At 39.0% G+C, this 27,849-nt stretch overlaps 2 protein-coding genes across 3 annotated transcripts in view; one reads left to right on the top strand and one right to left on the bottom strand.

Annotated features, from left to right (window-relative positions):
* The first annotated feature begins 2,361 nt into the window (after positions 1 to 2,361).
* LOC104919200 (ATP-sensitive inward rectifier potassium channel 1) lies at positions 2,362 to 6,135 on the top strand. The gene is made up of 2 exons (XM_010731144.3): positions 2,362 to 2,614; positions 3,875 to 6,135. Exons 1-2 carry the CDS (start codon positions 2,598 to 2,600, stop codon positions 5,028 to 5,030), a joined length of 1,173 nt encoding a protein of 390 aa, XP_010729446.2. The 5' UTR covers positions 2,362 to 2,597; the 3' UTR covers positions 5,031 to 6,135.
* Positions 6,136 to 15,034: 8,899 nt separating this feature from the next.
* vps37d (VPS37D subunit of ESCRT-I) overlaps positions 15,035 to 27,849 on the bottom strand; it is a 33,884-nt gene continuing 21,069 nt past the window's right edge. The window contains exons 4-5 of one of the 2 annotated variants that reach the window (XM_027278083.1): positions 20,577 to 20,756; positions 15,035 to 18,811 (exon numbers count right to left, since the gene is read on the bottom strand). In XM_027278083.1, coding sequence (XP_027133884.1) covers positions 18,797 to 18,811; positions 20,577 to 20,756 — 195 coding nt within the window. In that variant the 3' untranslated portion in view covers positions 15,035 to 18,796. Of the gene's footprint in view, positions 18,812 to 20,194; positions 20,757 to 27,849 lie in introns of those variants that run through there. The other variant, XM_010731127.3, reaches the window with a different exon arrangement.

Genomic DNA, 27,849 nt, shown 5'->3' with positions numbered 1-27,849 from the left:
AACAATGTAACAAAATACTAAGTCCGGTTTGAAAGCAAATACAACTTAAAAGTATCACAACTAATAACCTTTTCTGCTGTGAGTGTTACACTATTGTATAAAATTATATTGTTAAAGGTAAGGTCTGACATTTGCACTTTGTTTGTATCACTAGATGAAGAACCTGAAGCAGAAGGTTAGCTTAGCACAAAGACTGAAAACGGTAGGAAACAGCTAGCCTGGCTTTGTCTAAAGGTAACTAAATCCACCCAACAACACCCCTAAACCTCACAAATTAACACATTGTATTATTTGGTTAATCTAATTTTACAGTGGGCTATGTGATTGACTATTTGGCTCAGGACCTGTAATTGAAAAATACATCAACATGTGGAAACAGCATTTCACAGCTGTAGCTTGTCACGGTTGGAGCTACTTCAAACTATGTCCAGTTAGGTAGTTTAGTCCAGTGATTCCCAACATCTCCAAACAGTCACAAGATATCCAAGGGGTGTGTTTTTGTGTGTTCTGCTTTCCTTTTCTAAATTATTGGATAATTTTACCACTTTGGGCCTCAAATTTTAGAGGGTAAATATCTCATTGGTGGAACTGCAACAAGAAAAATTAAAGAGGCCCTAATAATCAGGCCCCCAGATATTTTCTGAGGGACCACTAGAAACCACCGACAAATACATTGTAAAAAAGTACAATATTTTCCACTGAAACGTAGTAGAGTAGAAGTACTATTAAATAGAAATACTCAAGTTAGGGGGTTGCATAAGGGTTGGTATTCTGTTCAGTCGGAAACTATTTTGCACCTTGTTTGTTAAGCTTGATGATTCAAAACGTGTTGTGGTTATCTCTTGCAACTAATCCGCCCCCCCAAATACTTGCACATCCTCCACACATTAACTTCCTGCAGCAACATAAAGTGTAAGACTGAATACAGTCTTTGTCACACCGAGAGTTTCACTTGAAGAACAAAGTCCACTCGTGATGTTTGCGGTAAATGTGAAAGTAGAACAGCAAAAAAAAGTTTCATGTAATGAGCTTATGGAGAACATGAACAGTTGTTTGTGTGCCATAAACCTCCCTACATATTAGCATCTTGTGGTTGGGTCAGAGTCCCTTTATTTTTATAAGGTGGTGGGTACTTTTGCACAGAAAATGGTGAGGATGTAACACCTCACTAGGCTTTTGTCACTGCTGTGATCCTCTGACATTTATCAGTGTGACGGTTCCCTGGGTAATTTGAATGGGTGTTTCCACGCCCAGCTGATTGTAGGTGGAGAAGCCTGGGAGTTAGGAAGAGTATAAAGCTCCACCCATTAACTTCGCTCTGCCTCTCTCTCTGGCAGGCTCCACCCACCTCTCCAGGCTGCCTCATGGTTTTTTGGTTTCACACCTCGCAACTACACATTTTCACTCATGCATACATGCAACTTCACCACTGATTGACTGATTAACACACCCTATTGTTTCTTTGGTTTGTGTTTGGTAAAAGATGTTTGTGTTGTTGAGTTCTTTACAATAAATTACTTTAATTTTGTTCTTCGGTTTGCTCCAGCTTTATATTTAGAGTACAGAAATGAGAGCGGTATCAATCTTCTGATCTAGATCTCAGCAAGAAAATGAATATTTCCTGAAATGTCAAACTATTCATTTAACTACAACTCTGCTAATCTAATTCTTGCAGAAGAAAGTGAATGGGTTTATTTCCAAAATGTTGAACTTTATATTCATGTGCAGCTCTGTTCACTGTTCTCTGGCTGTTCACTTGTGTATTCACAGATGCACCTGCACACCTGACTGAAGGACTCACTGTGTTGTAGCAGATAGTTACTAAAGTAGCTTGTAAGAGTCTTGCGGAGTCTCTGCAGTCGAATCAATACAGCAGAACACTGTCTGCATCTTCAAGCATCTTCATTTGCATGCAGCTAATGCCATCTGTGTCTATCACTGAGGGGCATCTTATCAGTTGAAGACCTCTCTTATATCATAACAGATCATAGAATTATGCTCCACAAATATGAAAATGGTCTGTCTTCAGCCAGAAGAACAGGAAAGACATTCTGTTCCCGCAGCTCTTCATTTTGATGCAAATGTGAGGCAGCCTTGCAGGTTCGAAGGGGGGAAGGGGGACCAGGGGAAATGCAATTGAGGGATTTCTTTGTGAGGCCCGATGCAAATCCCAAATGTTCTCAGGGCTGAAAACAAAAACAGCATGGGTGCAGCACCGGCCACGTTGGCCCCTTCAATAGATGCACCTTCTGCCACACAAAAGCACTGAGGGTTTTTTTCAGAATATTCCCCTCCTCACGCTGGTCAGAATATACACTGCCAAGAACGTCAGCCATCATGAATCCAGAACTGATAAAGCTACTGGTTGTGGTATTAGACTAGTCGAGTGATGAAGGGAGGCGCCCTGCATGTCAAAGGGAACTGACGCTCACTGGGAGCTCTCTGACTGGCTCCTCCGTCTGTATGAAGCCAGTGTACATGGTGGCATGTGGCTGGGATTAGGAAATTTCACTGTGGATTAAAATCTTTCCAACGCCTCCATGGCCACTTGCTAAAAGAAAGGAGTCTAAAGTTCCAGCACTGAGCACTCCGGGCCCATGGTCTCACTTAGCAGGTATGTCGTAACAAAACTTTCTTTCTGCAAAAATGAGGGTGGTGGATGAATGATTCACAGTTTAGAACTTTAGTTTGTTGTAGATGCTTGGGAACATCTTTCAAGTACTTGTAATCTCTCTAAACAACAAAGATATCCAAAGTCTAATATATACAGTAGTGTTTTTACTGCTACTTGGAGAAACGTTTTTTATATAAAAGTGCTTCTTTAAAGCCTCATTAAGAAGAAAAAACAACAATAGCACAAGTAGTTTTGTCCAACACAAAAATGGTAATAACAAAATATGTACATAATAAGGAACCGATGATGTGTTAATAATAAAACTTTTGCGTGATCGCAAACTCTTAGACAGTTGACAGACAGTTTAATGCGTTAGTAATTGGTACCTTTTCCCCAAAAAAATATGTCTTTAAAGTTTTGCACCATTTTTTTTTCAAAGCAAACAAGCTTGTTGAATCTCAATCTTGCGTCTAATCAGTTGTTGTTATGTAAGGATCAAAGTGGTCCACGTGGTCCATACTGCACAGAACAAATGGGTACAACAACTCAAATAAATGTATAAAGCATTGTTGCACTCTCCTGTCCGATGCTCTTACATTTTACAACCATTTTCGTCATGAATTGAATTTGAACTATGTGAACATTAATTTCCCTGGCAACAAATCAAACACACTGTATTGCAAAATATGCAAAAGTCTACGTGATAGTTTAGGTATTTAGCACCGATAACTAGTCAGGTTAGGGTTCAGGTTAAATGATAAGTTTAGTGATATCGAATATTTTTGTCAACAAATGTCTGTGGCTCTGGTGATGAAAATGTTTAATAACAGGTCACAAATAAATATTTCCACTTTTGAAAAAGGTTACTTGCTAAAATAAGTAACATAAATAACATCACTCAAACAGAAGTAAAATGAATCACAGGAAATGATGGAACATGTCACCCAGTGCAACAGTGTGGCTCACTGATGTGTGTGTATGTGTTGTAATAGTTTTTAGATAGTTTTGATAAATATATATCCTTACAGTTAGTGGAAACACAAATCATGACACAGCACGGTCCTTCTTAGCTCCCTGGTCCTTAAAGTGAATAATCAAATCATAATCATCAAAGCAGTGGAAATATTAATATTTAAATAACCTGTCTAAAGCTAGCCCCTGTTCATTTTGTTTAAGGACATTGGGGGTCACATGTTGTAAGTTCCTTCTCTGGAATACCTAAATGCAGCTTTGTACTAATCTTGTGTTTGCTCTCTCCAGCTCCAGGATGTTCAAGCTGCTCCAGGGTCACATCCAGCCAGCTGGACACAGAAGTGGCAAAACCCGCCTGGTCACCAAAGACGGGCGCTGCAACATTGAGTTCGGCAACATTGAATACAGTAACCACTTTGCATACCTTGTGGACTTCTGGACCACCTTTGTGGAGATCCGCTGGCGCTTTGTTCTCCTCCTGTTTGTAGCTTCATTCACGGGCAGCTGGTTTATTTTCAGCCTGCTGTGGTACTGGATCGCAAAGAGCAACGGAGATCTGATGGGACAAAACCGCACGGATGGACATGTCCAATGTGTAGACAATGTTAATGGCCTCACAACAGCATTCCTCTACTCGTTGGAGACCCAGACCACCATCGGGTATGGTGGCAGAGCGCTGACTGGACACTGTGCCGGCACTGTGGCTCTAATTATCATCCAATCTCTAATTGGCGTCTTTATCAATTGTTTCATGTGTGGGGTCATCTTGGCCAAGATCTCCTTACCCAAAAAAAGAGCAAAGACTGTCACCTTCAGCGACACGGCAGTCATCTGCTTAAAGAAAGGAAGTCTATGTCTCCTGATCAGAGTGGCCAACCTTCGAAAGACGTTATTAATTGGCAGCCAGATCTACGGCAAGCTTCTTCGGACAACAACCACACCAGATGGAGAGACCATCATCCTGGACCAGATTGACATTGACTTTATGGTTGACGCCGGGAAGGATAACTTGTTTTTTGTTTGCCCTCTGACCCTCTACCACGTGATCAACAGATCGAGTCCGTTCTATGAGCTGTCAGCTGACTCTCTTTCCCAGCAGGACTTTGAGCTGGTGGTCTTTTTGGACGGGACGGCTGAGTCCACCAGCTCCGCCTGTCAGGTCCGAACCTCCTACATCCCACAGGAGATTCAGTGGGGATACAATTTCTTGCCCATCATCTCCCGCACCAAGATGGGAAAGTATCGCGTGGATTTCTCAAACTTTTCCAAAAGCGTTCAGGTCACCACGCCACACTGCGTCCACTGCTTCGAGACAGACTACGACCAGAAAAACCAAAACAGCCACAGCTTGGAAAATCACAATAACCAGGAGAAGGTTGGCATCGATAACCTGGGGTTCCAGGTGATTGACATTCATGAGTCTGTGGACATGACTAAAATGTGAGAAACTTGTTTTCAGACTAAAAGTAAAGCAACTCAGGATGTGGGACATAAACGTCTTTGTCACTTCCTTTTACACAAAGTTTCACTTTTAGTCAGACTGAAGACGAGTGAATGAGAAATATTTTATTGCATTGCTTCATCCAGTGAATTAATCATCGACTCTTTTGCCTCAAACAGCAGAAACATTAAATGCTGTTAAACTGTGTGCATAAAAATTCAGACATTAGCTGGAATTAAGCTTTTGCTCAGTGGCTCATTACAATCAAAGCACCTTTAGGACTTGGGACTTTGTCTAAGGTAATGTGTAAACGAGGGAGAAAGAGGGATTTAAGTTTTGACGCATGGAAAATAAAAGGAGTAAAATACTGGATGGCACAGTGGGTACTTCTTGAGGAGATTAGGGCCTGAGCCTGTTATAATGAAAAACTGTGTGGGGAAGAAAATAATAAGTAGGACAAGACTTTTGAGTTTTATCATTATTCCTACTAAAACATTAACTGTATGTTGTTTTTTTGTCATGTTGACACATCTTGTATGCCCTGATAATTAGGATACTGTGAAGATAGCTGCTGAATGTGATGATTTTACTCCTGACCAGTCTACAGTTTGTAGATCATACTGTGTAACACTGACACTTCATCTCAGGGAAAGTAACATCTTCAGTTAGAATAAACCTTTTTTTTTCCACAATTCATTGACATATTGTTCCTTCCTAGGTTTTCTCCACACTAAATATCAGAATTATGATTATATCATTAACAGTGGTGGAATATAGTTACTCGAGTGCTGTAAATATATACAAATTTGAGGATTCTTCTTTGCTACTCCCCTACATTTCAGCCTCATGTCTCATTGTAATACTGATGCTTAGCTGAACAAACAAGACAATCAGCAAGATAATTAGCTGTTTCTACAGTTATTCTTAATCTGATTTGGTTGGATTTCCTACGTCAGATAAAATTAGGTGGTGGTAACAGTAAAGTAACATCAGTGCACCATCCATCCATTATCTGTAACTGCCCCAGCTGATTTAGGGCTGGAGGTGTGCACCCTGGACAAGTCTGCAGTTCATCACAAGGTACAGAGAGACAGCCATTCACACTGCAATTTAGAGTCACCAATTAAACTATTAAGGTCATGTCTTTGGACTGTGGGAGGAAGCTGAAGTACCCAGAGAGAACCCACGCAGACACACGGAAAACATGCAAACTCCACACAGAAACGCCCCAGCTGAGGTTCAAACCAGGAACCTTCTTGCTGTGAGGCAACTGCAACAGTAATATATATCCAAAAACATCATATAAGAGGCGCCCCATGCAAAGTCCAGCAGCCCAGGGCTCGAATCTAACCTGTGGCCATTTGCTGCATGTCATTCCCTCTCTTTGATCCCCACCTTCCGGTCGCTCTTCAGCTGCTACTATACAATAAAGATTCAAAATACCTTTAAAAAACAAACACACATCATACATAACAATAAAACACCAACTGGGACCAACATTCTGCATAATGAGTACTTCTACTTTTGATATGCTGGGTAAATTTAGCTGATACTTACATACCAGATTTTTACGTCTATTACTCTGTGGATAAGTGTGGCATTAGTACTTTTACTGGTGGGGCATTGGTGAATCTAGATCTAAATACTTCTTATACATCTGACTATTACAAATGCAGAAAAGTGCTGATGTAGCTATAGTGTTTGGCTGTTTGTTTGTTTACATTTCTGGATAGAGCTGGCTCCAACAGAGACTGTGTTGTTCTCACTATTAAGCAAGAGATAAACTGAGAGGCACAGAGGTCGGGTTAAACAAGCATTAAGAGATTTCAAATGCAAACACACTGCATACATTGTTAGCAGCTATATATTGTAACTGTTACGATGAAGGATTCGTCAGCTTGTTTACAAATCAGACTTCTTGTTTAGCGTCATGAGCTGAGCTGTTGAGATCAGTTCTGTTGAGACATTAAGCTGTAATTTTACAAAGATTAGCTGGTGTTTACACATAATTCACTTATTTTATTTCACCGCATGTTTCACATTCACTGTGCTTGTGTCCAGTCGCAGGACCATAACAAATACGACAAAGCACTGATGCGCATGATGAACATCTGGAGAATTTGGGTGTATTATGTGTGAAAATCCTGTTAAGACATACAGTACACTGTGTAAGACAGTTAACATCAAAGGACGCACAGGACAACTCATTCTTCTTTTCTTCTTTTTGATTATGATGATTTTTTTCAAAAATGCTGTTATTTTTAAACAAAATCACTTATTTAAATAAATAAATAATGTACATTTTGCTCATACTTGAGTAGGATTTTGAATGTAGATGATTTTTACTTATAATGTAGTATTTTTACATTGTTGTATATTGTACAGTTCTTAAGTATTTGTACTTTACTTACTTTTGTTTTAGGGTACAGTATTCTAACATTAATGAAATGTGCAGTATGCTAACATAAATGTGAAGCTTTGGGACAAAACAAGGCATTTTAAAGGTTCACCTTGGGGTTTAGAGAAATAGTGATGTGGTTTAAACTATTTTTTTCTTACAATTTAAGTAGTAATACTTCTGATAAAGTCGTTAAAATGAGCTCAAGAACCAAATCAAATGTTTCTTATATTTCATACATACAGTATAATAACACTGACAACAGCCTTTCAGCTGTGTAACAACCACTTTTACTTTTAATACTTTAAGTGCATTTTGCTAATAATACTTTACATAATGATACACAATTCTTAAATATATGTATCTTTGTACTTTGGTTTTTCCATTCTAGGGTACTTTACACTTTATACCACAACATTTTGCAAGTAAATATTGTACTTTCTTCTCCTCTGCTGCTTATTATTTTCTGTTTTAAAGGGAGTAAAAGCATAAAAGGCAGTGATGACTTTGCAGTATAGTGCTCATGAAAAGTAAACAAAACTTCCCTTCTTTTGTCATATCCTTATTTATAATCCCTGTCTCTCCCTCCACTAAAACATAAAGGCAGTATATCCATAAAAACTGTGACCGCTGACCTGACCACTAGAGAGCATCAGAGAGCTGTTATAATTGGCATAAAAATATTATTATAAACAATTAATGCTGCAATAATTTATTTTCAAAGTGCCCCAGTTCTGCCAGCAAACTCTCTTTAATATGCTGAGTGATGTTTGAAAAGGTTCAGCAACAAAACTACAAACTTTTGATGTTCACACGTTCACGACTCCCTGCAGCTCACACCTGATACACTCACCCACTGCTTCATGTTGCAGTGATGGACCTCGTTATGGCAGCAGCGTGTCGAGCTGTTTGTAAGACTGGCTCCAACAGATTCTTCTGAAATAGCTTTCATCCCATTTGGATTTACAGATGAGAGTTGACTGGGCTTCATCTGCATAACAATGAAAAGAAAACTGTCGGCACAGTGAGTCTGAAGCAGCTAAGAGGGAGAAAAAAGCCAGATGGAGATGAGAGGGCTCAAATATACATAAAAATACAAGCTGTATTTTAAACTAATACTGATACACATGTACAGAGGTGAAGGTAGTACTCCCTTCTTGTACTTCAGTAAAAGTAGTGATACCAGAGTGTAGAAGTACTCAGTGTTGTGGAGAAATTGCTCAAGTCAAAGGTCAATGGTGAGGTCAGGAAGGAAGAAAGTGTTCAGGAGCCTCTGATGTCTTATGCTGTAATATTTATTGACCCTTTGCCAAGGAGAATTAGAGACACTCTCAAGTACATCAGAAGTCCCTGAGTCGGTCTCGCATTCTGCCCAACTCATCCTGGTAGACAGACTTTAAACCCTAAGATAACACCACAAATACTGTACGCCCATAATTAGCCAAAAAGAATGCTGGAGGTGTTATTGTCAGCATATTCTAGTCTAGAGACACAGATGTCTGTTTACGCAGATTGGAACGTCAATGGCAAGCTATCTATTATGCACTACTATGAAGGCAGCAATAGGTCTCTTCGACCCTGGCAACCACAGTTTTGAGATAGACTAGCACCTACTGTTCCCAACCAAAGCCAAAGAACTAATACTGCTGAGGACCTCAAGTTCCACACGTGACCTTGTGTAACCTAAGGATAGAAAATTCCATAAAACTCAGTTACAAGTAAAAGTCATGCATTTAAATGCAGAGATGTGAGCTTCAGCCATTGTGACTTGGACTTCAGTCGACTCAGGTCACGTCTTGGAAGTTAAAGACTTGATTTGAGACATGATGATTCAAAGGTTTGTGTTCATTTCATGGTTTCAGTTTAAATAAACATTTAAAAATATTCAGCGTTGTCGTTTGCAGATGTAAATCCTGTCAGTCAAGCTCCTCGCGATGCTACTTGATGGTCCATGGATCAAATCAGATTATCATCATTGTGCCATTGTCAAGAGTCATTACTTTGCAAGACCTGCTCATCAGGCAGCCAGACCTACAACATTAAACTTTGTTCTCCTCGTCTTGTTCGGATGACACTGAAAGTGACTCTGAGAGCTGATATTAGTTAACGTTAGCCAGATACAATATCTCTCACAACTCTGTAGCTAGCTAACGTTAGCTTGATAACAACTGATAGAAAATTGACTTGGCTTGAAGACTTGGTACTTTTTGAGACTTTTCGAAATTTTGACCAAATGACAAAAAAGTACCAAAAGTAATATTATTAAAAAGTAAAATATCTCTAAAAATCTCTTTACTGTTGAATCTGGTAGCCTAAATGTGGGGCTAATTGTTAGCTTGTGAATTTCCACCTGGGGATCAAAGTTTTATCTTCTTCTTCTATCTAGTTTTAAGAAATACTTAACTTGGACTTCATTATTATGTACTAATTAAATATTTAAATGTATTTTATGAATCTACGTAGTAAACGTCTAGCAAAGAAATTCCATTCGAGAAGAATAACAATTATCATATTTAAATAATAGATCAAACTCACTCAAATAAGTAAGAACATTCAAATCAGGGTGGAAAATGCGTTTTATTGACAACTCCTGGATGGACAATGGGAAGCAAATGGAAATCAATTTACATGTAAACATGTTGCTTAAGGTCACTTGAATGTTTGAATTTTGGCAGGACACACACACATTGTAGCACAAAGAGATGTTATCCCACTGAAAGTCTTCTCCAATAATATGTCAACATGATCATATTAGTACATTGCATATGTAAAGCTGAGCATGCATAAGAAATTTCCCAGCAGCCTTCATTTAGTTTTCAATCAATCATATTAAACGCAACAGAGACCTCATAGACAGACAGCGAATATCGCACTGTCCAGAACACACTACTATACAATACTTTCGGGGCATTGCCTAATGGGACAGCAACTGATATGTTATGTCACGCTAACACCGGCACACTCATGTTGACTGACAAACGGTTACTAGCATTAGCCTACCGAAAGTAAGAAGACTGAATTTCTAGTTATGAAATGTTGTTTTCAATGTTGAAATGATAAATCGTTTAGTTGAATCACCAGGAATTCAGATAGTTGATTAATAATTATCACTCAAAGCAAAACGCTCAAAACAACTGTTAACATGCTGATGTTCAGTATCATGAATTTAAACATTTGTTCATTTGCAAAGTACAGCTGAGACTCTTGCAGTTACTATTTATGAAAACCTCAAACACTGTCTGTTTGCAGCGCCTCAAACGTGAAAACTTTTGATTGATTGATTGATTTATCAATTTTTAAATTTAATATCTTTGGGTTTTAGATTGTTGATCAGACACTCAAACTGACTGGCATTTTTCACATGATTTTAGATATGGATTGATAATCAACAGCCCTAGTTAATATTTGTATTATTTAGTGTGTATATTCATGATGCTTCAAACTATTAATGTTACTTCTTTGGTACGCCCAAACGTAATCTTTAGTTTAATAAGCACTAAGTAAGAAATCACATCTTCTGACTTATTACATGCTAGATCAAATCAAATCAAATCAACATGATATTTTTGAACCGATGGGATGGAAACATCATGTTAACACAGCAGGAATGAGTCAATGCCACTCAGAGAAGAGCCGGCTTGCTGTGAGGTAACAGTGCTAACCGCTGAGCAACTGTGCTTCCTTTTAATTAACTAATAAATGATTAATTAATTAGTGTAGCTAATGGAGCTACCTTTCAATTAGAACCTATTTCTAGTGTGTAATTACTGTGGTGCTTTCATTTTTAGACACACACTCTCACACACTCCACCTTCTGCTCTCAATTTGGCATCTGCCTGTTCGAAACACTCTTTTTTAATATTCTGCTCATGTACATAAAACTCCACACTATGTGACATTACAGCTACAGTCGTCCCTCGCTATATCGCGGGTTTTTTTAGTGTAATTCTGCATGCTTTTTTTTTTTTACAACGTACTGTACACTATGAACGCGCATTGTGTTCTGCGTCCTGATTGGCTAAGGGAGTACTGTACAAATTGCGTGTAAAAAGGTGGTTAGGGGTTTTACAGCCTTAAAACATGTATAATAATTGTAAAACTTACTTCGCGGATTTCGTTTATTGCGGGTTATTTTTAGAACGTATCAACTGCGATAAACGAGGGACCACTGTACTACTTTTAGTTTAAAACCTTTGAGATGACCTATTAGTAAACGTAATGTACGGTATGTTAACGTTAATATGTTAATGTCCTGTATGATAATGTATTGTACACTAATGTGAATGTTATGTCCAGTGACGTAACTCTAAAGTGTAGTATATTAATATAATGTATGTTATGTATTGTAATGTATGGTATGCTCATGTGAATGTAATCCTTGTAGCACCAGAGCCAGACATTTCTTAGTTGATTTGGCCATTTGTTGTGACTGACATATTGCCCTCCTCCAAACTCTTGGCCTATGCTAAAATATAAGTCCAATACTTTGAGCTAAATGCTAACATCAACAAACTAACACGCTCAGAGTCACAATGTCAACGCATTAAACATTGAGGCTGATGATAGTTCTGGATTGATCCTCTGGGGACCATGAATATTGACCAGATTTCATGACAATTCACTGAATAGTTAGACATGAGCTTTATTTATTGTGTCTGCTTATTGTTTAAATAGTAGAAATTTACCAGTAAACCAAAGCCTAATGGTTGAAGGGAAATCAAAGTGAGTGAAGCAGTTCTGTCTGCTGTGGTGGTTCTTTTGGGTTACAGTGCTAAACCCCACAAATAATGACTGTGGTGAAGGGATTGTGACATTTTGATTTCTGTGAACGCTTTCTTATGACAGAGTGTGTTGCCCAACCCTTTGATGTTATTGTTCTTGCTATTATGTCTCCACTGAGCAGATTCAGCGTACATAAACATGCAAGAATGCACAACATCAGTAAATCAGATGTTCAGACATCATCTCAGTCGACCAGCTGGTCAGCTGCCAGCATAAATATTCATTACATTTACGGTTTAGTAGCTTCTCAACCACATGGAGAGAAGTGGACTATGGCCTAATGTACTTGACATAAATATTTTAGCATGAGGTTTGCTCCGCTGCTTAGACTGGTTTCAAAATGTCCCGTAGGAATGGCCGAAGGCTGTATGTAATTTACTTATGTTCTTAAATTATCAATCAGTCATAATTTACCCCTCACAAATTGTTCGGTATAAGACATTTTTATTGGTTTTCGCTCCACTTAAGAAGACAGATGTGGTTTCCATACTGAGGGTCACAACACTTGTGAATGGTTGTGATTTTCTCCCCCAGCTGGAGAAGTGATAAAACCAGTGACCTTCCAGTCACACACCTGCTGCTCTTAAGATAAGTGCTTTTATTCTTTGCACTATTAAAGACTTATGGCCTCAGTTAATCTCAACTAATGTGATATCACTTTACATTTATGGTTTGCTTCGACTAAAAAGGACTTCATTAATTTGTAATCATCCGTCTGTACTGCACTTTTATAGAAATGAAGTGTTGTGTATTAGCATCATCACCAAGAATTAGATTTCCCCTTATTGTTTTATTTTAATACATTTTAGTGTATTGACAAAGTAAAACTATCCAGTAATTTAATTCAAAGCTGCATTCAGAAGCTGTGAACTGACATATTATCCCCTTGATAAGTTGATATGGCAAACATGTTAGCAAGCAGTTGCTTATTTATAAATCCAGCAGATGTGGGAGCATGATTAGAATGAATTGCAGTCATGTTTCTGCCCACAGTCCAACACTGACAGTACAGAGAACGGACGCGTAAAATTCAAAATCTGTGGCTCTGGCCACCACCATCTTGGCAGTCCTGCCTCTGCCGCCTCCTGGTTTATCTAAAAATCAGCAAAAATGTGGATCATTGGCAGACCTGAGGCGGGCTGAATGATGCCTGGTTGCTCAAACAAGATACCCGTAACGGCACCCACCTGTCAATCAATGTGACAATGATGTTAATTATGCGTAACTTTAAGCCTTAATATCATTTAAACAGGTGAGATATAAAAATTCACCCTCAGTGCAGTTGTCATGAACGGTGAAATTAGCTATATACTTTTTGTACCAGGCTGTAAACATGTTTATTTCTGCTGTTAAGTTGGACATTTTAACATGGGGACTTATGGAGATTGACTCGTTCTGTGGCCAGCCTCAAGTGGGTGTTTAAGGAGCTGCAGTTTTTGGCACTTCTGTCACGGCCATGGAGGTTTCCACATGGTGTGAGGGCACTACAACACATGCGGTTGTAAATTACGTTGTGGAGGATGGCAAAAAGTAAAAATATTTTAACCTCGGATGACATTTCTGTTACTTCTGACAGTATTTACTGTCGACCTTGTCTAATTTTACTGCCCTGCTCTCATCCATCTACCGTCTAAAGTCCAAAAAACACAACTTTGCAAAGCAGGTTTCTTTTTTTCCCCCTTTTACACATTCAATCATCTTTTTTTCAAACACTCTACAGCCTCTTTAATTTTAACATTTTCTATTTTTTATTGTATGATTTTCTATTTGATTCTCTTTTCTCTTACTGATTTTTATTGTTATGCACCAAAAGCCAAGACAAATCTAAGTGAAAACATACTGTACTTTGTAACCCAAACATTGGGAACCACTTTCTTTAACACTTTGCAGTTGTTTCATTTTAGCTGTTTGTTGTTTTATTTATATTTTTGGATGTTTTTGCTGCTTTTCCTCTGTTCAGCTCTGATTTCTCCTGTGTATTTCTAACCTACTTAACTTATTGTGAAGCTGTTTTCTAAGCTTTTACTTCCTCTACATAACTGTATGTACTTGAACTTTGTTTGGATGTTGACAGAGCAGAGTTTGCTGTGTGATATAATGTTGATAAGCTGCTAAGTGCAGCCTCTATGCTTGATGTGTGGACTGAAAAACAATCTTCAACAAGGCGTTGTGACTCCTAAGCTTCACTTGCTGTGGCCTTTTGGTTTTAAAAGAGGCTGGAAAATATAAAAGCTGTGTCTTTAGATCATTTAGCACACTTATTTTGGCACGGAAAGTATCCGTCACAGCACATTATGACCATGTGTTACACAGCACAGAGCAGACTCTTGAGAGTTTACGACGCTAGAACAAACACGTGACGAAATGTATTTGAAGATCACAGCATTGATGTTTTCTTCATGCAAGTTTATGTTCCTGGACTGATACATGCAGAAGAGACGAGTTTACTCTGGAGTATTTGTGGATTTGCTTTTGCCATGTCGTGCTTTAGCATAAATTAATGATGTTACTGGATGCACAACAAGCGTTTGAATCACAAACTGTGACTTATTGTGGGAGCTCTTTCTCATGCAAATTGTTAAGTATGAAGAATTGAACCATTTTATTCTAACAGCTTATCAATGAGGCTCCTGTAATTTAATTAACCATAATTTAAATCTGAAAACACAGTTAAACAAAGTGTACTAGCCTCTTATTACCAAAATGTCAGCTATGCATTCAAAGTCCAGGGCGTGTTGAAGCTTGTTATTTAATGGCTGGCATGGTTATTTCTCTTCCTCTTTGTCTCATCTTTACACAGGTCAGAGATCATATAATTTCCTACTAGTTGACATTTCCTTCCTGTTTTTATTCTGAGAGGTTTTGACATGCACGTGTCTACACACTGTACTTCGGCTGCTAAACACACAAGCTCCGTGCAGAGGTGGAGGGATGGGAAGACTTGGATATTATTAGCTCATCTTCACTCAATGTAGCACTGATCGGCTTTGACATCGCTCATAATCATCTGGTACGACCGCCTGCAGCCACAGTTCCCTTCGTCTGTGATGCTCTGATGTAAATCATGTGTAATCAATGTTTGGGGGTGTTTGCCTTAGCGAGTGGTCGCACTTTATTTAAATTTAAACTCTAAAGTAAAGTATTTCATTACAGCTCGTAAATGAAGGCTGCTGGGCGAAATCCTTGATAGAAAAGAGACACACAATATAACAGACCAGACAAACAAAACCACAATTGCAGAAACAAGCACTTTACATTTTGAGAATATTTCAAACACGTAAGCTTCCAATCTTACATAAATCATCTGGCCTGAATAAAATTCCAGTGATTTTATTGAGGGTGGATTCTCGGTTGTTTTTAGCCACAACAGACAACACCGTTACAAAAACAAACAAAAACAAAAAAACTCAAGCAATAAACTATTACAACCTTCATTCAGTCAAATCTCACTGCAACAGAGGAATGTCAGGGGTGATTTGGTGTCACTGTGGTTATGGTTTGAGTCTCTCTGCCATGCACCTGTAAAGAAAACGGGGTGGGGGGGCCACATGAGATCCATGGGTCCGGATTCACCGTCACCCTGGGTCCATCTGTGCTACAGGTTATCAAGCGGCACTGCATTTTTCTTTCTCTAAGACCCTGAGTGGAAACAGAACTGCATGTTTGGTTGGAGCCAGTGCCTAGTTACATCAAAAAATGTGAAGATATTTCTTGAGTTCTACTTAAAAGAATAGCTTGATATTCTGGGACATTTGTTTTCTTGTCACAAGATAAGATTGACACTACTCTAATGTGTGTACTCTAAACTTGAAGCTGGAGCCAACAGAAAATTAGCTTAGCTTAGCATTAAGACTGGAACCGGGGGGATAGTTAGCCTGAAGGTGTCAGAATCCCCCTATGACCAACTCACCAAGTAACATGTTATATCTCATATACCTCCACTTGTTGTTTAATCTGTACGAACTACAAGTCAATGTAACTTCCTGGAGACGTATTGTCATTAGGAGGTAGCCACCTCTCTTCAAGATGGGTCAACTGGACTTGGTTGTAGATCCGTGAAGACGTTTCACCTTCATCCAAGAGGCTTCTTCAGTTCTGACTGACTAGTGGGGAGATACAGGTGTTGGGATTGTTAACCAGGCCATTGTTTCCACTTGGTTTGTTAGTGCTCCTTGTAGTCGCAACAAAGGTCCTAGTCGTTAAGGTCACCTGACCTCCGGTGAGGATGGCAGCTGTTAAGGTTACCCGTCTTCTGGTGTTGATGACAGTCGTTGGAGTCACTTCAGTTGGACTCCAGTGACTTTAACGACTCAGATGTCAGTCGTCACAACAAGATGGTGCATTAGTACACCAAGTGGAAATAATGGCCTGATTAACAATCCCTCCCCTAGGCTATATACCTGGGTCTAACCAACCAGTCAGTCAGAGACTCCAAGAAGTTACTCCACCTGGCCAGGAAATAGTCCAGCACAACCTCGTGTCATATAGGGTGGGAGGGTTTTACCACAATATTTGTGTTGGATTTCCTAATGACCTCTTTCCCTCAGTTTTCAGTCTTTATCCTAGGCTAAGTTAACTTAAGCTATGCTAAACGTCTGAATATCGAGTGATTTCTCAAGTCTTGACTACAAATCAAACTTTTCTCAGTTGTTGTGTTCATAGTGTGCATAATAAAAAGGTGAGGTATCCTTTGATTTAGTAAGACATTGTAAGTAAAAACCCTGTGGGCGATGGCATGAAATTAAATAAAAACAATGGTACAAAAAAAATGTAATAAAATAAAAAAAAACAAAAAAAAGGTGAAGTTAAAGAAAATAAAAATAAAAAAACAGCCTATAGTGGACTAAGTAGAAAAAGGCATTTCAAAGTCAGTCTGGAGAGAAAAATGGCCTTGGTACATTTAAATTTCATTCACTGATTTGACCATTTTTGTGTGCCAGAAAACAGACCACAGGCCATCATTAATTTAACAACATCAAAATAACATTGTACTCATCAAAGTAAGATCTGTGAATGTGGCAACGCTGATAAAAAGAAGTTCAACAGGGCAAGAAACAAATGCAGTCAGATAATCAGAAACACTGTTTAGGACATAATTTTACCAATTCATTTTACGTCTGACTAACCTAGGGGTTCGTTTATAACTCGTCTGATGGCCTGGCTGCTTTTTTGTTATGAAATATATTTTCAGTTTTCCCCCAGTAATAAATAAAAACACAAAAAGCAGAATAGATACATAGATTCCAAAAAAAAACAAAAAAACAAATACTAAGAATTAAAAAACAAAACTAATATGATAAAATTAAAACATGTATATAGCTCACTAGTTCATTACACTGCCAGACAAAAGGTGCATTTCGGTATCAGTGAAGCATCCACATATTTTTGGGGGAATATCTGCAGTTGAGGCTAAAAAAATGTTTTACCTTGTATCAGATCAGAGACACAAAGACCTGGGCAGAGAGGTAGAGCCAAAAACACAGTATCAGGTAATATTATTTTCACCCAGAAATGTTGCATCTCTTGGCATTTCCACTTCTTTTCTTTTTTTTTACTGATGCAGCTGCATTCACAGATCTTAGCAGCTTGTTTGTGCGGAGAGCTGTTTGCTAGAAATGATGGCAAAAAACAAAAAACCCAAAACAAAGCTACTCTTAAATAAAACCTTGAAATGCATTTAGTAATCTTGCTCATTTAAAAATATTTCTAGGAAGTTAAATTAGAACACCTCTTTCTTTACAATTCAAATCATAAAGATTTCAAAGACGCTTTATGCCACTGGGCACTGGCCTACAAAAAGGCATTTTCATGTACTTTGTCAAGCTGTAGTAAGCATGCACTTATATGAGTTATTAATGAGCAAAATGTATAGAGCAGAACCATCAAAAACCACATTCCAAAGCTTTTCTGTCTTTAAATGCTGAAGGATGGATAATGAGAAAAAAGGAGAGCGAAATGAGAGGGGAAACCTCCTGAACGTCTTCATAATTGACTGTGGGCTTGCAGAGCGCCGGCATTCTCATAGAGATTAAATTCCCCTCACTCTGCATCTCAGTTCGGGTGGCGGGGAGAAATAAAAACACTGGCTGCCTTGAAAAGGAGAAGAAGCTTCTCATTTACCACGGTAAACAAGAAGCTTTGAAGTCAGCCATTTAAAATAGGATTTACATGAATAAATAAATCTTGCGAGCTCCAACACTGTTCATAAAAAAAAAAAATTAAAAAAAATAAAAAATCGCATGAGAAGGCAAGACAGCTTTGGGTAATCATCTGTGATGCTAACACACTCGACACTGCAAATATAAATACCACCCGCTCTGTTTTTGTTTAAAACTTTGCTCTATGATGATCTAATATTATCAGCATTCATGATCTGTATGAATGTCACTGCCTTATTTGACAAGATGAAAAAAACAAAGAGAGTTTATATTAAACAACGTTTTATTGATGCCATCATTCACTTCGATGACTTGGCATCTCACAAAGCCTCTCTTTGTCTTATGACTGAACAATGAGAGCCTCTTTCTTTCTTTTCTTTTCTTCTTCTTTCTAATATTGGCATTAAAGATGTGCTTCACAACCCTGTGCTTCACATCCCTCCAACCTATAGAAAAAATTCAAATAAAATTAATAATTACAATAAAAACTTCTCCACAGGGATGGGGTACGATAGCAATTTATCGAATCCTTTATCAAATATAAAATAAGTGAAAGATGTGTAATCATAACTTGTTTGTCTGAGAAGGCAGAAACACTGCAGTTTTTTTTTTTGTTTAAAGGCGGCTGGATCTGAGCACCGTGATAAAGCCGTTACAGACTGAACTTCAATTAGCTACAGCTGATCTAATCTGATGAATTAAAAGCTGCTACCTATGCACAAATCCAAGTTGTAGGCGGAAGTAGACAAGCTGCCATCACTGCGGTGCCATGTCACTTGTTGGATTTCATTCATAAAGAGATATGTCCAAGGAGATCCTATTGACAGGTTGACAATAAGGTCATCATAGGGTGTCCTGATATGTCACCTAGCAGAGTGAGAGTGGGTTTAATTCCAGCCTCTCTGCTGCATATCACAGCACAACAAACATTAACTGGTCGAGTAACAAAGTCGAGACTTTGGGGGAGAGACAGGAAAGTACACAAGAAAAGCCACAAGCTTTTACTCCATGAAATCCATTTTACTTTTACTTTTATTAAATCCTCATGTTTCTGAGTGGCACACGCAACGGCAGAGCGACCATGAACTGCAAAAATGCAGTTTGATCTGTGATGCCTTTAACGTTTTTTTCTTTTATTATTGTGCTATATTCTCCTGTCATAATCCACCCAGTTAAAAAAAGCTAAACAAAAGCACTTTTTATAAAAACTGGGTTTTTAAAAAGAAGCTTCATTCATCTGCCTACACAGAGCAGCTAGTGAGCTACTATCTGGCTGCCCTCTTGCTTGCTCGAAGCTACGTATCCTGGTCCTTTGCAGTATGCTTCTGATTTTTATTAAATCAGAGTTTGATGATTTAAATTCCAAGTTTAGTAATTAATGCTCATACTCCACAAAGCACTTTCACATCTAGACTGTGGAAGTCCAAAGAAACGTTAGTTATTTTTCAGCGTTCACGCAGTCAGAGCAGGCGGCGGCTGACTGTGATTAACCTGAACATCTTGTCAATGTAAATGTGCTCACCGCAGTGATGGCGGATTCGACTTTGTTTTGAAAAGAGGTGAGATAAAAGGTTTGATAAGAGATTCATTCTGATCTGGCTATCGGAGCCCATCCCCAGTCCTCCCTGTCTCTGTCACATGCCGCCTCACTATCTCTGCTCTGGTTACGTTTGTGAGTCATGGATGGAGAACAGAAACGGACGTCTGCAGGGCTGCCTGTCTCTGGATCAGTCTTTGCTTACATTATTGTGACGGTTTGGTTCGACGTCTTAGAAGACCTCTCAAACCGGCTCTTCATCCTCATCCTCATCCTCATCCTCCCCCCCCCCCCCCCCCGCTTTCTGCTTGAACTTATCGGTACGGCGGTTCAGGCTGTTGAGGGTTTGGCCTGTAAAGCTGCTGCACTCTCACCGGCCGCCCGTTAGCCGGCCAGCCACCCGGCAACTGTCCGATGACCCTGAGGCCGACCGGCTGGGCGTGTCCTGGGAGCGGGGTACTGGGGCTGAGGATGTGGGTCTGTCCCGGTTGGGGTTCAGGTGTGGGGGTACTACTTGGATAGCATGGAGCCGAGGCAGGTGGAGAAACAGGGTAATGAGGGAGGAGGATGGCTGGCGTTAGGCCGTAGCGTACCTGGAACACTCTAAGAGGTCCCTGCGCTACGAAGCCGTTGGGCCGCTGAGGCTCCTGAGGCTGCTCCGAGTCTTTCTTTACCTCCGGGACTTTGCTCTCCTCCGCTCGCTTGGTTTTGCCCGGTTGCCGCTTTTCCTGGGCGACCTCCTGCATCTTCTCCACTTGAGCCCGGCGGATATGATACATCTTCCTTGAGCTTTGGAAGGAGCCCAAAAACTGATCCAGGCTTACGTTTCCCTCCATGAACTTCTCCAGCAGCTCCTGTGAAGCAGGGCAGACAAAATAAACCGACATCAGCAGACAGGACAACACACAAAGGGAGGTCCGACCGCGGGGGGAATCGTTCAAACAAACTGCTCTAAGTATAAAGAGGATTTAATCAGCTCCGGGATGTTTACCCATGAACTTTGGCACGGTTTGTCAGCTGCAATATTTTACAGTAAGTGCATTTTACACAGCTAACAGCTAACCCTCAATGTGCTGTGACTGTTACATTTGGCAAAGCTTGAAAGGCGTGTGATCTGTCTCTGTATGTGTTCCCAGGATGTGAGAAGCTGAGTGTGAGCCTCGTCTGGCCAAGGACAGAAGTTAAATTTGCGGAGTAATCGCTGCATAAACCACAGCGACTGTTGAAAAGCCAATTCTGATTTAGTTTACTTTTACAGGCATGAGATTTAAAAGGAAGGGCTTATTCACATTTTGGTCACTTAATGACATTCTGCGTGTTCACACAGGCAAAGAGTGGGACGTCTGTAGCCAAAACAGAGTGATTCATGCGTATTTGCATGCTTTTAAGTAACTGGGATACTGATACTGCAGTAACCTGATTTCTTACATGTCATATGAATGAGGTTTTTCATAATTGGGTAGAAGGATTAGAGAAACACGGCTACATTTCAGCTGGTGGAACCTGATTTTATGGTCATGTATACACATAAAACAGGTTTCCAACGTACAGGATTTCAAGTATGATTTATCGCTGTAAGATCAGTGTTGGTGGGATGAAAGGAAAATGTCACCGTATTACCGTTTAAGTTCATGCAACGTCTGATAAGAAGTGAAACTAACACTAAGCCCTAGAAGTCTAAATTAGTCAGTTGAAACTCATAAATATTTATACAGTAAGGAAACACTGTATACGGCTCTTCCCGCCAGTTCAAATGCTCGGAAAGCCCAAAATAAACACTGAATACATGGCCTAATAATCTGGGTTCTCCTGCTGAAACTGTACTCTGCATGAACCAGAGGAACGCTCAAGTTTATTTAAAATATTCATCTGGCATCACACATAATCTGATAAACAAAATCAAATTTTGATGATGAATGTGTCAAAGAAAATACTGTGAATAAAGTGATTTCAACCAAAGAGGTGAAGAAGATTAATTTAAAAAAGTGTGTAACTAAATTAAAATGCTGTTTCTGGACAAAACAGGACCAAGTTAAATGGCATTTCATTTATGACAATATCAGAAACAAACAACTGATTGATAAGCTATTTGTTAATTTGATACAATTTGATCCAGGGTTGCAACTAATTATTATTATTTATTTTTTTTACTAATTAATAATTTTGTCGATAAAATGTCAGAAGGCGACGCATTGAAATATTTTCTTTTGTCTGACCAGCAAAACAACTCCCAGACAATAAATAATATTTTCATTTTAATAGTATTTTTGCCCAAACTATGACTGAAACGATTAATGACGATTTCTGACAATTAACTAACTTTCGTTGTGTCTCCATCAAAAACTTCAACAAGTCACAAATGTGAATGACGGAGTTCAACTCGAGACTGAAATGAAGGCGATACTTCACAAGGCATGAACAAAGAGGTTGGGTTGTCGTGCACTTGTTTACTTAAACATACCACTTGCAGATATTCTAAGATTATTTTGGGAGCTTTTGAACCTTAATTTATTAGAGACAACTAAACAGGGGCAAGACTCATGGGGTGTATGCTCTACCAGGTGAGCTACCAGGGCGCCCCACTTGTGATATTGTTTGCAGATAAAATAAAATGAGCTCTGCAGGTAACAGCTGTCATATTATGGCAGTAGGGCCAATATATTCACAGTGACCTGAGGTTATTTAATGGCGTTCGTGCCAGATGGAGAAGCTCTAAAATCACAGTAGGGGGAGACACGGTGGGAGGACATGTAATCAAGCAGAAACTCCACCAATCACAAGACACGGTTGACCTGTGGTTAATATGAGAACAGTGACCAGGCCTTTATGAGAATTAATGTTTGGTCTTTGAATTTCAGATGAACTTCTCTTTTCCTAATAACAGTTATTGTTCCTGTAACCAGCACATGATGTATCCATTGTTGTTCCTTTATTATCTGCAGTTTATTTTGAGTAAATCCCACATAAACCGCCCTGTAGCTGTAAAACAAGAGCACCAAATGTGTGTTAATCCGCAGCTAAAAATAACAACAAATGCACTGTTTGCTACAGTTTGATTAGCCTTTGCTAAAAAATAAAAAAAATGATATAGCAACACCAGAATTATCCTTTAAATCTTTGTGCGGTTTCTGTTGTTTTAGGAGTTCTCTCAATATGAGAATCTTTTTAAACAATGCTCGAATTTGATGCTATTAATCAGCAGGTCGTGTGCACACTGCATCGCTCGGTGCATTTACATGCATGGGAGAAACCAGGTCACCGCGACAAATCAGGTTACACGGGACATCGGGAACAAATTTAGATCAGAAACAATTAATTAGTCAGTCAACTAGACAATCAGTGGCAACAATTGTATTCATTAAGAAATCATTTAAGGCCATTTGTCAAGCAGAAAAGCCAGACAGACATTTGATGCTTCCAGCTCCTCAAATACGAGCAGCTTCTCTGTGTAATAAACTAAACATATTCATGTGTGTCACCTTTTTGTATTTTTTTAAAAATATATTTAAAAAACAAAAATGATCAGTTGAGAAAATAATCTAAAGATTAATTAATGGAAACCCTTAAATGTTATTGTGCATTTTGTTTTGATTAATGCATTTAATGTGGTTATTTATAATAACTTAAATTTGCATATGTTGAAACAAACACTTGGTTTTCTTCATCAGCATTAGGAAATAAGGTAAGCTACATTTCTTCAACTTTTCTACCATGAAAAAAAATAAACTGCTGCCAACTATAGCTGCTGTTAGCTTATGTTAGCTCAGTTTGTTAGCGGGGCTGCTCTGACTGTGAGCTCAGAACACCAACGGAGTGTTAGCGTTTGTACCACAGTGGTTTTGGACCACTGGGAAGAGGAGGTTTTCAGGCCCGGGGGTTGCAGACTGGGAGTGACGGTAGAGGAAAGGGACTTAAGAGGACGACTGAGGAGGCCAAGAACAGAAAAGCAAGACGTTGCCGGACAAGAGTAAATCTGAGACTAACTTTTAAACACTGGTGAGAGCTTCATGAAATATAAGGCTGAAAGACCAGTAAGTAATATTAGCTGGCTGCTGTTTATATTGCTGGTTTGTAGGATTTTTATATATTGTATGTGTATGACAATGAGCCAAAATGAAAACATGCCTTTGGCATTAGTATAGTGTCTGACATCATTAGTCACTTCTTGGCTGCAGTCCAACATCTTCAACATATAATCAGCAGTCCACTGAAGTTGTGAACTTGAGTTAAAAACAGTGTGCTGCGTGTGTCCTCTGTTCAGGACATATATGTACAAATAAAAGCTCAGTTCAAAGCCCGAAGCTACATTTAAACCCTCCTGTGAGTGATTTATTCAAGCACTGAGGACAAAGAATAAGCTCATGTTGTGATTCCTTCATCAGATATTTGTTTTCATGTTCGTACCTGACGAGGAATCTTCTGAATAAAGACGCTTGTTTGACTTTAGGCGACAGAGAAAGAAGCTGTTGGTCAGAGTCTTCAAAAGCAGGCAGGGATTTTTGTCTGACAGGGCCAAGGAAAAACATGCTTTTCCAGATTTTCACAGCCACATGGTATGAATACATTTGAGGTCTGAAAGTGGATTTTTCTTGTAAAGTGCCATATTCATTGTAGAACTATCACTAAAAGCATTGAGGACCCTCTGAGGGCTTAATCTGAAATAACTGAGATCAGAGGAGATCACAGTCACAGAACAAGAGACATCTTTGTATTGATTCAGCTCTACAAGAACACAGTTATGCAGCATACACCTACACACAGCAAATATTACACAGAACGTAATTCTTTCATCATAAAATCTGAAAAAACGTGAAATGAATTAGGTAACGTCAATCTTCAACATACAGTATGGTTAATCTAATTTAATAAGTTATGAGTTTATTCATTTATTTCCATAAATCAAATGTATAAAATAGCAAACATGCTGATTTGTCTGTCTCATAAACAAACGTACTGAGGTCTTTTCTCTGCAGTCGTTCAGCGGGGCGGTTTGGCTTGCGCTGGGTGTTAATCAATCTGTGCACAGCCGCACTAATGACTGAGTCATGGAGGGATTGATCGGAGGCATGCGAGGTGGGGGAGGTGTGCTGCGTGGATCAATCCGAGCCTGGAGCAGCGGTGTGGGTTTCATGTGTGAATTAGACTCCCTTATTGTCGCGATGAAGCCCGGGGGAACATGCAGGATTTGAGCAGGGCGTTAATACACCATGTGAACAACAAAAATGATTGTTATTAATTATTATAAACTGATACTTTTTGTAATGTATAGCACTGGAGCACATTCTTCCAACCTTTCTAAAGTGCACTTTTATGTTTCTATGCCAAACACTGATGATTTTGATCTCTCTGGAGCTACAAAAATTGTCTTTTTTGCAGCCAAAATTCAAAGCAAAAGTGATTTGTGGTTGAAGTGATTGTTAATACTTTTTGTTACTCAATGGGAAAATGAATAAATAAAAAAAACAAACTGAAATGCTCCTTTAGCTGAGGACTAAAGGTGAGTTGGTGGGATGTTGGACGTGTTTGACAGCAGGGTCACAAAGACACAATGTAAACCACTGCTGCCATAGACAAATGTTTAGCATCGAAACATTGACACTTGTAGTTACATTTTTAGTTTTTTATCATATACCCAATTTTTGTCCGTTAAACGGTTGCAGTTCCACTCATTAGATAACCTCGCCACCTCATCGTTTACATTCAGTCAGTGGTTGACATATACCACATAAACAATTCCCACACTGGATTCAAATGACATGTACATGCACAAGGGATTCACAGGAAGTGACATATGCACTTGATGAAATTTGGAAAACAAGAGCTGCTCAGTTGGCTGCTCAAAGCAAAGCAATTTTCTGACCCTAATGATCTATAAAAGGGGTCATCTCAAACTGAACTTTGTTCTTAGGATGTTATTAGCTTCACTACTGATAACCACAGCTTAAATGTATTATGGAGGAACCCCACTGGGCATGTCTCTGTTGAATCTCAGATGCAACTTTGTTTTGGTCTATTCTCCGCAAGACTGCACACCACACCCGAAAGAAGTCTGCTCGGGGTGTTTTATTTTGAAAATCGACTGGATTCTGTATGCCGTTTCTGTGTCTGATTTTCTGCTCAGATCAGCCGTCAAAAATAAAACAGCCACGTATTCACAGAGCAGAGCATAGAGCAGCTTCTGGGATGCTTCGGAACAACAACAAACGTTGACTAGAATGGTCATTTATCCTTTTTGGCTACTGATTTTTAAGTCATCTGTGCTGGTAAAATGAAAATATGCAGTTTAATTTCAGCGGGATAATGAATTTCTGCCTGAAAAATTCACCAATAATCCATAATGCAAAAAGCAATATCTACTAAGAGCTTTAAGGATGACAGTATTAAAAGATGCTATCTTGGTCCAGAAACCTCTACAGCACACAGAATAAGCTCCCCTAACTGCTCTTCACCAACAGCTGTGTTGCCTGTGTTGCTGTCATGTCTGTACATGCATGTTAAAGAAACAGTGATGGGAGTTATACAATACAAGCCTACAGGCGAGTGTCAGTGAGCTCATGGAGGTAAACATGAGAATATAAAACAGCTTTTGTACTGTGCCGTTTCTGCTCTTACTGAAGTAATGCTACAATAACGAGCTCATCGTCCTCTCACGGCTTAGTTTGTTAGACCGCTGTGAAGGCATCAAGGGCACCAGATTCTACGCATGAAGTCCAAATAATAATTTTTATTGCTACCAAAGGTAAGGAAATGTTCACAGTGAGGTTTTTTGAATTATCATGAATAACTAGGATAATGTTTCTCAAATCTGTGACCACCACAAACCAAACACAATTTGCCTCTTCTCTACTGTGGTAGAGGCAGACATAACAAACTCTACAAATAAAACCAAATCTATGCAATCTGCATAAACAGAAGAACATGATTTTATAATTTGGCGCTGTAATGTAGCCAAATGTAACGTGGTTGGGTTTAGAGATTCTGGCTTTTGAAGTGATTCAGACTTTTTGCCTGTGAGTGGTTTACACCAGCCTTTAATCATGAGGATGCATATTTCTGTTTTAGAGTGAACATGAATTAATTGAAACGTTTGAGCTAGACTTCCTCATTGGAAAAATGATGAAATGTTAAAAACATAAAATGTTGTTCCACTTCGAGGGCTGGATAAATACTGATTACAGGCTTCTGATTTTTACATTTGTTAAACTATATCAACATTCTGTAACCTTTTCATATCTTAAAAGTTAGCCAGGATTGCATCTTTTCACTCAAAAACACCTTGATGGTTGTGAAGTGAAGCCAATGCGGAAGTGCCAAAAACTGCAGTTCCTTAAACGTCCACTTAAGCCTGGCTACAGAACGAGTCAATCTCCATAAGCCCCCATGTTAAAATGTCCAACTTCATAGCAGAAATAAACATGTTTACAGCCTGGTGCAAACAACAGTTTTGGTCTCTATAGTTAATTTCCTTGTTCCTTGTTCTGAATAACTATATAACTCGCCCATTCAGACTATATAAATGCTTAAAGTTTTGCATAATTAATAGTGTGGCTGCTTTGATTGGCAGGTTGTTTTATCACCCAGGCGTCATTCAGCCTGCCTGTGCATACATCTCTTAGCCAGAAGGCGGAAGAGGCAGCTCTTTTGTTACACTATGTCCAAAACCCATTCTCATATCATTTTCATATTAATTTGCAACACTCACTGGGGTGGTTAGCTTTCAGCTGGAGCAATGACCCACTAGGATGAGATATGGTTTGTTCATGAGTGCAGCCAAGCAGGAGCTGTTAGTCATCTACATTGAGTTAACATCCATCTGAAACACACCCCCGTCTCTTGCAACAGTTTTCAGAGAATGGACTCACATGAATGATTTCATTTAGACAAAAACATTAAGCCCCTTCTTATTGAATATGCAGAGAGACATTTGCTGAACAAATGCTTCATCAA

Source organism: Larimichthys crocea, chromosome III, assembly GCF_000972845.2.
Source record: "Larimichthys crocea isolate SSNF chromosome III, L_crocea_2.0, whole genome shotgun sequence".
Lineage (NCBI taxonomy): Eukaryota > Metazoa > Chordata > Actinopteri > Sciaenidae > Larimichthys > Larimichthys crocea.
This window is presented reverse-complemented; position numbering and strand designations above follow the sequence as displayed.